Here is a 10,652-nt window from a genome sequence, read left to right on the forward strand (position 1 = left end):
CAGAATTTTTCATGGCGTCTGAAGCTGATATGGAAGACCCTAAACCATTTGCAATAAATGACTCGAGCATTTCATCCAATGGCATCCCCCTGGAAAACATACTGTAACATTCCCCCAGTAACAATCTTTTTATTTAAAAGCCCTTGAGTAAATAATGTGGGTATTCGACATTGCATTCACTGTAGTAAATACAACCACAGCAGTCCAAATATTTTGCTCTTGTACTGCAAGTGTTACAACTTGAGAAAAGATGAGCACATTGCTTCAAATTAACTGAGTTTCAGAAGAAAACTAAATATGTCGCAAACCCAATAAGTCATATCAGCCTACTTATTTTCCTTCAGCTTTGTTGAATTTCAGATTTAGGTTTATTAAGTAAATAACAGGTGCATAACATAACTATAGAGATGGCAAATCACTGTTTTTTGATCACATTGCTTGTATACATCATCCACTAACAACTACAGGTTTGAATGAAAACATTCAAACCAATCAGAAGCACACAGATTAATAAAAACAAGCAACGACTTATTGTGTAACAAGTTTTCCATTTTCTTACCTTCCTTTATCACGGCGCAAAATCGCCTCGGGAAGGAACTTTTGGTGGACCGTGTCCGTTCAAAAGTTGGTTCATTCGTGCAACAGAAAACTCCGAATGGACAGATCTAGTCTAGCTAGCTGTTTGGATTCCCCCTGCAGAGATCTGAGAAAAGGTTAAGTTGACCGGAGTTTAAAATGCCAACACAAAGAAAACCCAAGGCAACATATTTGGCCTAAATGATTGAAATCCATCGGCAACAGAGCAATCCCGGAAGTGGAACGTTGAGGCAACGGGAAAAACACATCCTCACGTATGTCCCGTACCTCCTCAGTGGGAGGGACTAAGACCCATGGAAGGGAGGCAAGTGGAGGAGTCGGGGATCCAATTTAAGGGCTATGGGATGCACCTATTGACTACAAAGTATCCTACTTCACACAGAAGGGATGAGCAGGGATGAACAGATTGCATGCATATGGAATGTAACTGTTATTACTTTCAGCAAAATACTGGCAGCTAAGCATTTAATGTGTAAGCTGTCAAAACTAACAATACAAACACAGTTCATAGGTTTCAGTTGGTGAGGTTTTGAGATGATGAGATGTAGTTGAATGGAAATTTGTTCGCTCTCATTGCATTAAAAACAATTACATTTCAGCTGATTTCATTGGCTGAATTTAGTTTATCTCAGATATTCGTTACTGGTATTCATATGTTGTTTGATAAATAAAAACTTTCAGTACAGAACTGCCACAATTTTTGAGGTCATTTAGAAAAGGTTACATAGTTTATCCACCACATATGTCAGCTCAGGACATCACAATTACACTATTGAAAACAAGGAATTTTTTTATGCAAGGTAAAAATGAAGTACCTACCACAGTTTTAATTACACACACACACACACACACACAACACACACACACACACACACACACACACACACCACACACACACACACACACACACACACAACACACCACACACACACACACACACACACACACACACACACACACACACACACTTATTTTGCTCTAGAAACTGCGAAACGTTGTCATGTCCTTTGGCTCTTTGCTGGGGATGCACCAGTCGTCGGCCTCGTGAATCGTTTTGTAATGTTTCCAGGCCGACTTGTTGTACACAGGGAGCCTCTCAATGGACTCTGTGGAGAGTGCCTGACAAGAAGATTTAAGAAAATAAGTTGAAACACAATGTAAATAATGCGCGTGGGTGCACAAACACGCACACGCACACTTACCCGAATGTAGACCACAGCATCAGTTCCATAACCTTCCAGAGAGTACAGCTTCAGGTCCCCTTGAAAGTACCGGGCGTAGAGTCGAGAGATTGGCAGGCCATACCCGTAACCAGCCTGGACAAAAACAAAACAGAGCAGTTAGCAGTTTCATAGCAGAGCGCAAATAAGACAACAGCTGCGTGTGGTAGAGACTAGACCGTGAAGTAAGCCTGGCACTGGAACAAACTGATAATACATACAGATGTTTTGCTGTATACACATTACATGAACAGGAGGGGAAATAACAGAAATGCTTTCATGTATTTTTCTCTCTCTTTGAAGCAATGTTACAATAAGAACACCATGTGATACAACTGAAAGCTCCAGAAAAAAGCAAGTACGTGGGTCAATTGTGATTATTTTCTTTGTCCTCTACCATTTCAAAAGGTCAAAAGAAGCTGGTCTGTTATTAACATAGATCATGATATAAGGATGCATGTGAAATCACGTGTAATCATGTGTTAAAGCAAGTGTAAACATATTAAAGATTCATTTTTAATTACAACTAAAATCTATTTTAGTGAAATTCACTTTGGTTGGGATCCATTTGGAACAGAATTTAGTAAAATAATAACACAATATGATCATATCATCACAATAAAAAATAATTATCACCCAGTTCTACTAGAGACAAGTCAAGTCCTTGATGTACTTAAACTGCACTTTTCCTGTAAGTTCAACTGTTCAACTGGGATCGCTTTTTATTCTTTTGATGGTGCCGGAGTACAAATTGGAGAAGTTGACCACAAAGTCAGAAGAGTGAGCTCCCATCTGTCCACATGAATCCACAAACTATTGATCACACATCAGGACTACTGACCAGAGGAGCAGCACGGGCCCCGTCCATGCTCGGCCGAGGAGCTGTGGAGTACGTGTAGGTAAACAACCGATCAATCTTGCGCAGCGGCACGCCTCCTCCACGATCACTCACCTGAAGAAGAACACATGGTCTGAACGGTATCCTCATCCAATGACTCCATTTTCAGTCTGGACATAAGTTTACACTGCCACGTTTTGGCAAAAAGACTTCCGTGCAGGAGCACAGCTTTACCTTGACTGTCAGATCTTCAGTTCCCAGGGCGACCTGAGCATGGATAGCAGGATACTCCATGGCATCGCCGTACAACTCCATGGTGGCCCGCATGGCGTTCTGCAGCAAGGCAACACGTGAACATGTAAAACTGAATCATGTGAAACAGCTGTCTAATTATTCAGTTCAAAAAGCTAATCCAGACTTACCTTGAAAAGTTCAAACACCATATGATACAAATGAGATGGGACATAGACCACAGTGGTGGGGTTGGCTGTCGGGACAGAGGATCAATGATTAGACTCAATTTCATCAGACATGTTTGAAACAAACAACTCTTATATATATATATATATATATATATAATATATATATATTTATTCATTAATAATGCAATTTAAAGTGCTTCAGATAAACACATGTGTGTGCTTGTAATGTCCATAATTAAAAGTACCTGTGAATTCCTCCAGCACCAGCTCAGGAGAGTTCATGTAGTACCGGTCACAAAGGGTTCGTGCATTTTCGTAGGCATCTACGAGAAAGAGGTTTGTTTTCAGGAAACAACACGACGCTTAAATACTTGAAAAGTAACATATCTGAGCACTCTGTCACCAGCATCAAATGTTTGCGCTCTCACCTCTGATAACCTCGCTGACACGACAGTTTGGATCAATGCTGCCGATCTGTTTGGGATGAGCTGGGTTCACCTTCACCTTCCCACCAAAGAGGAGAGCTGGAATAAAGCACGCAGGTGTATAACCATGCACTACACTGCAGTATGAAAAGGGGGAATTATTGGAATGATAATATACCCACAATAGACATATTTCTCCCTCGTTTCTCAATTAATCGTCTTAAAAATGCAACATTTCATCTGCAGCTGGACATTTTTCATTGATTTGTATTGTAATAGGTTTGGTTTTTCTTTCCGATAACTGGATCACCCCAAATTCTGACACACACTTTCCCTACTAGACTGAAAGCTTGACGACCCAAAGCAAAAAAAAAACTTTCTAGCTCTGCATGCACACAGAAAAGCTCGTTATGAATGTTTTGGTTTTTTAATTACAAAACCTTGTTTTTATGACAGTAACAATACTGTTACCAGACAGCACAACATCCACTCTATGAAACACTATGAATTATGGAGAGCAAAAAGAAACGTGTGAAATTAAATTTTCAAAAAAGTAAAGTTGACAGAGGCTTACCAAGTATTCCAACTAATAGAATATCGCTAAATGTTCTTTCTTTCTCATAATCTAATCATAATGTTGTGTTTTCCTTCATCTGTATGCCCTCAATTTGCTCCTTTGTCCTCATGGTGTTTTTGTCATAATACTAACACCCAGCACGTCTATGCAGGTTCACTGTCTCTTTGTCCTTTATGTCTCACACTTGAATAAACAATTAACTCTTTCAAAAGGTGTAGATAAGGTACAAGTCCTCTCAAGTTCATTTCAAAAATGTCTCTGGGTGTGGCCTGTGGATGTTTCCTGGTTCACTGTGGCGGTGACGGTAAAAGGTTGCAGAAAGGGACGTGCCTCAAACTTCTAAAAAAAAAACCAGGGGACTGGGATCAGAATAAATAAGCCTCTGGTTTCCTGTTAAGCGACCTGGCTCTTTGTGACACATCTACACACGAGTACAACTGCTGTTCACACATGACATTATTCATGACTGACAAAAAAAGAGAACATCTTTGATTAAACAGAGGAGAATCTACTCACTGTGCTGGTTGAGCAACATCCTGATGGATATTCTGCTCATGTAGAAACGGTCTAGAAAATACTGAAGATTTTGGCTGACAACTGGGTCTGTGCCATGGGTCTCCTTGTACTCCACAACTCCCTGAGCCATGGTGGGAATGACATCATTGTGTCGATTTCTGATCTTTATTACTGCATCTGTGAAACTGAATAAAGACACAACAACGATAAGAAATGAAATACCACAGCATTACATCATCATAAAGAAATCAAACTAAACTGCATAGCGTTTGTTTCAATTTACTTACTCATATGTGACTTTCTCATCATCTGCATTTTTGTCTTTGAACTCAAGAATCTCCTGAAAACTTTGCATGTACCTGCACATGAAAACAAATCACTATTTGCAGGCACTGGCGTCAGCGCAATTTGAAAGAAAACTAAGAAAAAGTCAAACAAAACCTTTGCGTACCAGCCCTGGACCAAACGCACCGATGGAGTCCTCAGCAAGTTGTCTGGCAACAAGTTAATCTCTTTCATGATGTTTGCCAACCTCACAGGTAATTCCTGTCTAAGGAAGGCGAATGATGTTTTCTCACATGCATTTTCTGAGCCTGAAGTGTGTAAACACAAACAGGAACATCTGAATTATCTTCTTTTTCTTTTCTTTTTTTAAATAGTATGGGACACATATTTTGGGGTGTTTTCAGTGTGTGCTGTCACTTGGGTTGGTTGATATGACAATGTACGATAGAAATTTGTCCACTGTAATTTTGCCATACAGTTTACACTGTTGTAGCTATCAAGAGGCCATTGAGAGAATGTTGCAATTTAAAGAAATAATCCTGGATTTTTAGGATTTTTTGCATTCATGTTAAACACTTCATTGATTTGATGGATTAGTCAAAAACAGACATTTTTGTGTGGTTATTTTAATTAAAAACCGTTTCTAAACTTTTAAGATCTTATTGTAATTCATCCCATTGTTTATGCATTTTATTTTATTTCCACTGCTGTGTAACTAGTGTTACTTAAAGTGGTGGTCTTTTTATATGCCTTTTCTTGGCTTCTAATCTCCCCTGTACAATGTTTTTACTACGTATGAAGCCTTATTGTTGTTCTTTCTTTTTTAACAATGTACACTAATAAACTAAAAAACCTAAATCATGTTTTCACAATAAATGTACTACATCGTGACAATCTATCAATCAAAATTAATTATTTAATTTCACTGCTTACAACTCGTGAATATGCAACCTGCGAGGAAAGGTAACATGTGTACTTTGCATTAGGAGATCACAAGCAAAATTAATTGGGATTCACACCACTGTCTTCAATGTAAACACAAAGACACACGTGTAGTATGTGTACTGACCATCGACTGTAACTATGGTGCTGACCATACAGTCTATGGTAACGTTAGCAACTCTTACCAAAATCCAGAAACTGCTTCATTGACAGAGGAGAGGGTGAAAATCTGGAGTAATAGTCAATGTCCTTTCCTATGGACACGCTGTTCCTCAGAAACCTTAAAATCCTCATTGCGACAGCTCCTGTGTTCGCTCACTCGGCGGACAATGCAATTCAGGTGGTGTCCCAGATGGTGCTTCTTAGGTTTATAGGTGGCATCCACAGCACAGCTACGCAGTTGGTTAGCTAGCTAATCTATGTTAACATTAGCTTCTACGCCTCAACTTCAGCAGAACACACTCGTGAAATTAACGCTCTGTTATTGAGCGATTTGGTAAAATGTGTGCAAAGTCATCGCAAAGTATTTCTAAATCGGCCTTTACTTTAATTGCTCATATCTGAGGGTCAAAGACATTAAAATGGGAAGAAAGCTATATGCGGTAACAGTATTGAATGTGCCAGCCGTGGACTGGCATGCACTGCAGCCAGCTAAACCAGAGAGTCATAACGATGTCAAGAGGAGAAAGGGGAGGAACGTTACCTTTCGACTTCGTTACGATGCTTTTTTTCCCTTCTTTTTTTTTATACGTTATAGTTCAAAATGTGCTTCTGTCTTTTATTTTTCACAACAATATTGTTGAACAGTAGCACATTAAAGGTACAATTAAAGCGTGGCTATGGACAAAAATTGGAAAAGCATAATGACAGATCTGATTACATTTGAAATATTTTTTTTCAAAAAAATGTGTGAATCAACATCAACATCATTTCTGCACCCCTTAAGAACAAAAACGTTGCAATGATATATATACTGTGTGTGTGTGTGTGTGTGTGTGTGTGTGTGTCAAAAATGACGGTGTTCAGTAGTTATGATAAAAATGGGCAATGTAATGTCCAAAATAAACGGTCTATGTCTGTGGCAAGTAAGAAAGCTAAAAACTCACGTAATATAAATTAATCTAATTTGACAAGATGCTTTCAAAAGGATTTGAAGAACATCATCAATCGTTTCAAAAGCGTTTACTTGCCATGGTTACAGACCGTTTTATTTGGCCGTTACATTGCACATTTTTATCAGATGACTATTGAACAACGTCATTTGTGTAGTTGTCATACAGCTCGTGTTCAGCATACATTTTCTTTTCTTGTCGTGGACTCAGTACTCTTTGGACAATGCAGAGTCTAAATCCCTGAGGTATGTCTTTCAGGAAGCAAGCTCTACAAATTAAATTTCAGTAGGGGTCTGGTCGGGGCCGTGATTGGGCATTGGACCAGTCAATCAACCCAGGGAGGCGGGGTTTGTGCGCTTGCAGACAAGACTCAGGGCATAACGTAATTTGATTTTGTTCCTTACTGCCGTCATTTCCTTTAGTCGACTACAGAAATGCCTGCTTGAAGAAGTACGAGGTAGCGGGCCACGTTTTTGTGAAGGATGTTGTGTTAGTTTTTGGTCGGCGGCTGGCTCAAGGTAACGTTAACAAACCTGTGATTGACTATATTAACTCTAATGTCTGAAAAGTCATCGTAGGAGAGACACTGTTTCCTCGGTTACATCGGTTGAACCTGCTCGCATTTGTGCCCCGCCAAAAGCCTCAGAAGTTAAGCGAGGAAGTGACCATTTTGTGAGTTTGCTGTTTTCGATAACGTTATATTAAAGTCAGCCCCCTGTTAACGAAAATGAGTGGCGGATTCAACTTTGGGCAAGCCACGGGCTTCGCTTTTGGAGCTCAGAAGCCCACTACAGCCGCAGCCCCAGCCACTGGCACGGGCTTTGGGATGACCAGCTCCACACCCGCAGCCCCCGGAGGGGGCTTCGCATTTGGCACTTCCGCTCAGGCCACCCCAAACCCTGCCGGCTCCTTCAGCTTTGGCACCCCAGCGAAGAGCACAGCTGCCGGCGGAGGAGGCTTCTCTTTTGGGACCCCCACCCCCTCATTTGGAATGAGCACTCCTCAAACCACAGCAGCAGCAGCACCCGCAGGAATGACTTTAGGCTCTGCAGCTCCAACTGCGGGATCAGGGTTCACCATGGGTACGGGTTTGCCTGCACAGACCACCGCTGCCGCCCCCGCAGGAGGAGGAGGCTTCGCCTTTGGAACTCCTGCTCAAGCTCAAGCTCAACCCCAACTTGCAGCACCACCAACAGCCACAGTTACTGCAACTACAGGAGGTTTTGGAGGGTTTAGCTTTGGAGCAACCAAGGTCCAGGCGACCACAGCTGCAGCCCCTGTTACAGCTCCTACTGCCTCCCCGGGAGGGGGCTTCAGCTTTGGCACCAGTGCTCCATCCAACCTCACCTTGGGCGCCCAGCCCCAGCCAGCCCACACTACTGCAACCACAGCAGGTCAGGGTGGAGGATTTAACTTTGGGATTAAACCTTCCTCCACCCCAGCACCCCAGGCAGCCCCAGCTCCAGGCCCATCTCTCTTTGCTGCACCCATCTCTACAGCTGCTGCTGTCGCTGCGGCCGCTGCTGCTACTGCTGCTGCTGCAACTGCCGCTTCAACAGGTACAGGCTTTACTTTGGGTGGAGTTTCAACTTTAGCAGCAAGCACTGCTGCTGCAACAACCGCAGCTGGTGGTGGTCTGTCCTTTATGATGAAACCTCTGGGGGCAGCGACCATCACCTCCACCTCTGCCTCTGTCCCTGCTGCCACTGTTGCAGCTGCCACAACAGGTGCTGCTACAGGCTTTACACTGGGGCTCAAACCGCCATCCAGCACAAGTATCATATCAACTACTATAGCATCAACCATCCCTACAAGCAGTGCTCCTCCAGTGATGACCTATGCCCAGCTAGAGGGTCTCATTAACAAGTGGAGTCTTGAGCTTGAGGACCAGGAGAGACATTTCTTACAGCAGGCTACTCAGGTGAACGCCTGGGACCGCATGCTGGTGGAGAACGGTGAGAAGATCACAGCTCTGCATAAGGAGATGGAGAAGGTGAAGCTGGACCAGAGGAGGCTAAACCAGGAGCTGGATTTCATCCTATCCCAACAGAAGGAGCTGGAGGACTTACTGTGCCCGCTCGAGGAGTCAGTGAAAGAGCAAAGTGGAACAATCTACATGCAGAATGCTGACGAGGAACGCGAGAGAACGTACAAGCTTGCCGAGAACGTGGACGCTCAGCTAAAGAGGATGTCGCAGGACCTGAAGGAGATCATTGAGCACCTGAACACATCTAGTGGCCCAGCAGATACCAGTGACCCAGTAAGATGAGACCTAATTCAAGTGAAACCTTCCTTGACAAATTTCTGGTGTTTTGGCATTTATTGTTGCACATTAAATTTAACTTCTGCCTGTTTGTTTTTTTCTTCTACTCCTCAGCTTCAGCAGATCTGTAAAATTCTCAACACCCACATGGATTCACTTCAGTGGATTGATCAGAACTCTGTTCTTCTGCAGAGAAGAGTGGAGGAAGTGTCCAAACTGTGTGACAACCAGCGCAAGGAGCAGGAGAAAACCTTTCGTTTAACATTTGACTAATCAGGAATAAATATGTTGGCATGTATACTGATTTAATCTTTTTTTTCTTCTTTTTCTTCAGTCGTCCTAAAGAAGGATGTCTTTTTGGGGGTTGTGATGTTTTGGATGCAAAACCATTTATCACAACTCCTGTTAACTTGGTTTTTCCTTTTGCTGTTGGTCATTTGGTTGCATAAAAATCAATATTTTCATTGCAAGAGCTTTTGATAGAGTAGTAAATAATAATCTGTTCCCATGTAAATGCTATGGTTGTTCTAAATAGGATAATTAAATAAATCTTTGGATAAAGGCTCTGTTTTATTGGTTACCAAAGAAGCATTACTGACATTTCTTTTTGTGTTTTAGTTGTAAACTTCTGTGTGCATATCCAGTGTCCCTATAACATTTGAAATCTTATAATTTCAAAAGCTGTGGAAGGAATTGGTCATAAATGTCAAACAATACCCAATTTTAGCTTCTCAGTTGTGAGGATTTGCTGGCTTTTTTTTGTCCTATGTAGTAGCAAACTGAATATATTTGGATTTTGACTGTCAAACAAAACAAGCCAATTTGAAGATTGTCTCATGTGGTTTTAGGAAATTGTGATGGCCATTGATCACAATTTTTTTTAAAGCTTATAGAATTGAAAACCTTATTGGCAGATTAATGGAGATCAAAAATTATTAGTTGCAGCCCTTTTGTTTAGGATTATACTTATATTGGTAAGAAAAGTTCACAGCAGGAATCAGTTTTTAAGCATTTTATTACACTATACATTCACTGTAAATTAAATCTATAAAAAATACAGTTGTTTCTTTTCACCATCTTCTCTTTGGATTCTGCACATGGAACAAAAAGTTACTTCAGTGATGACCTACAGAGAGTACAGTGGATGCTACCTGAATGCCACAACAGTAAGAAGAGGTGAAGAATCAATTCAACATTTGACATTTGTGCACTATTAATTATTGTAAAATGATAATGTAGCTACATTCCAAAAAAAAGACAGAAGCATTTTTGATGGGAAGTACAGGAAGTAGACACAATTCTACACAACAGAAAAATGTACTAGCTAGCTGGCTGTGACTTCCTTGCATAGACTTTCTTTTTGGCTTAAAGTAATACAGTACAACTCCATAGAAACAGTAGTGAGCTTTGCCCCAGGACACATAAGACTAAAAAAAACTCTTTGGCTGCATGAAA

General features: G+C 41.3%; 2 protein-coding genes across 3 annotated transcripts; one reads left to right on the forward strand and one right to left on the reverse strand.

Moving 5' to 3' along the window:
• Positions 1–167: 167 nt before the first annotated feature.
• On the reverse strand, positions 168–6,473 carry pdk1 (pyruvate dehydrogenase kinase, isozyme 1). Of its 2 annotated transcripts, XM_032528983.1 has the most exons (11): positions 6,008–6,471; positions 5,047–5,188; positions 4,883–4,954; positions 4,596–4,780; positions 3,506–3,601; positions 3,323–3,400; positions 3,078–3,142; positions 2,890–2,988; positions 2,659–2,769; positions 1,800–1,913; positions 168–1,716 (listed from the first exon to the last, which is right to left on the reverse strand). In XM_032528983.1, the coding sequence occupies exons 1-11, from the start codon at positions 6,114–6,116 to the stop codon at positions 1,576–1,578; spliced, it is 1,212 nt and encodes a 403-aa protein (XP_032384874.1). In that variant the 5' UTR covers positions 6,117–6,471; the 3' UTR covers positions 168–1,575. The 2 variants fall into 2 exon arrangements, with proteins under 2 accessions (XP_032384874.1, XP_032384875.1); XM_032528984.1 differs by lacking the exon at positions 2,659–2,769 and having other exon boundaries at positions 6,008–6,473.
• A 706-nt stretch (positions 6,474–7,179) lies between these two features.
• Positions 7,180–9,759, forward strand: nup62l (nucleoporin 62 like). The gene is made up of 2 exons (XM_032528952.1): positions 7,180–9,194; positions 9,312–9,759. The coding sequence occupies exons 1-2, from the start codon at positions 7,662–7,664 to the stop codon at positions 9,468–9,470; spliced, it is 1,692 nt and encodes a 563-aa protein (XP_032384843.1). The 5' UTR covers positions 7,180–7,661; the 3' UTR covers positions 9,471–9,759.
• The last annotated feature ends 893 nt before the right edge of the window (positions 9,760–10,652 follow it).

Source organism: Etheostoma spectabile, chromosome 11 (genome assembly GCF_008692095.1).
Source record: "Etheostoma spectabile isolate EspeVRDwgs_2016 chromosome 11, UIUC_Espe_1.0, whole genome shotgun sequence".
In the NCBI taxonomy this organism is placed as follows: Eukaryota; Metazoa; Chordata; class Actinopteri; order Perciformes; family Percidae; genus Etheostoma; species Etheostoma spectabile.

Excerpts from the sequence above, each read along its gene's own strand:
- pdk1 (XM_032528983.1), bottom strand. The coding sequence starts at position 6,116 with ATGAGGATTTTAAGGTTTCTGAGGAACAGCGTGTCCATAGGAAAGGAC. Across the intron at positions 4,781-4,882 it reads GATGAGAAAGTCACATATGA|TTTCACAGATGCAGTAATAA; the intron begins GTAAGTAAATTG and ends GTCTTTATTCAG. Across the intron at positions 3,143-3,322 it reads GGTGCTGGAGGAATTCACAG|CCAACCCCACCACTGTGGTC; the intron begins GTACTTTTAATT and ends CTGTCCCGACAG.
- nup62l (XM_032528952.1), top strand. The coding sequence starts at position 7,662 with ATGAGTGGCGGATTCAACTTTGGGCAAGCCACGGGCTTCGCTTTTGGA. Across the intron at positions 9,195-9,311 it reads CAGCAGATACCAGTGACCCA|CTTCAGCAGATCTGTAAAAT; the intron begins GTAAGATGAGAC and ends TCTACTCCTCAG.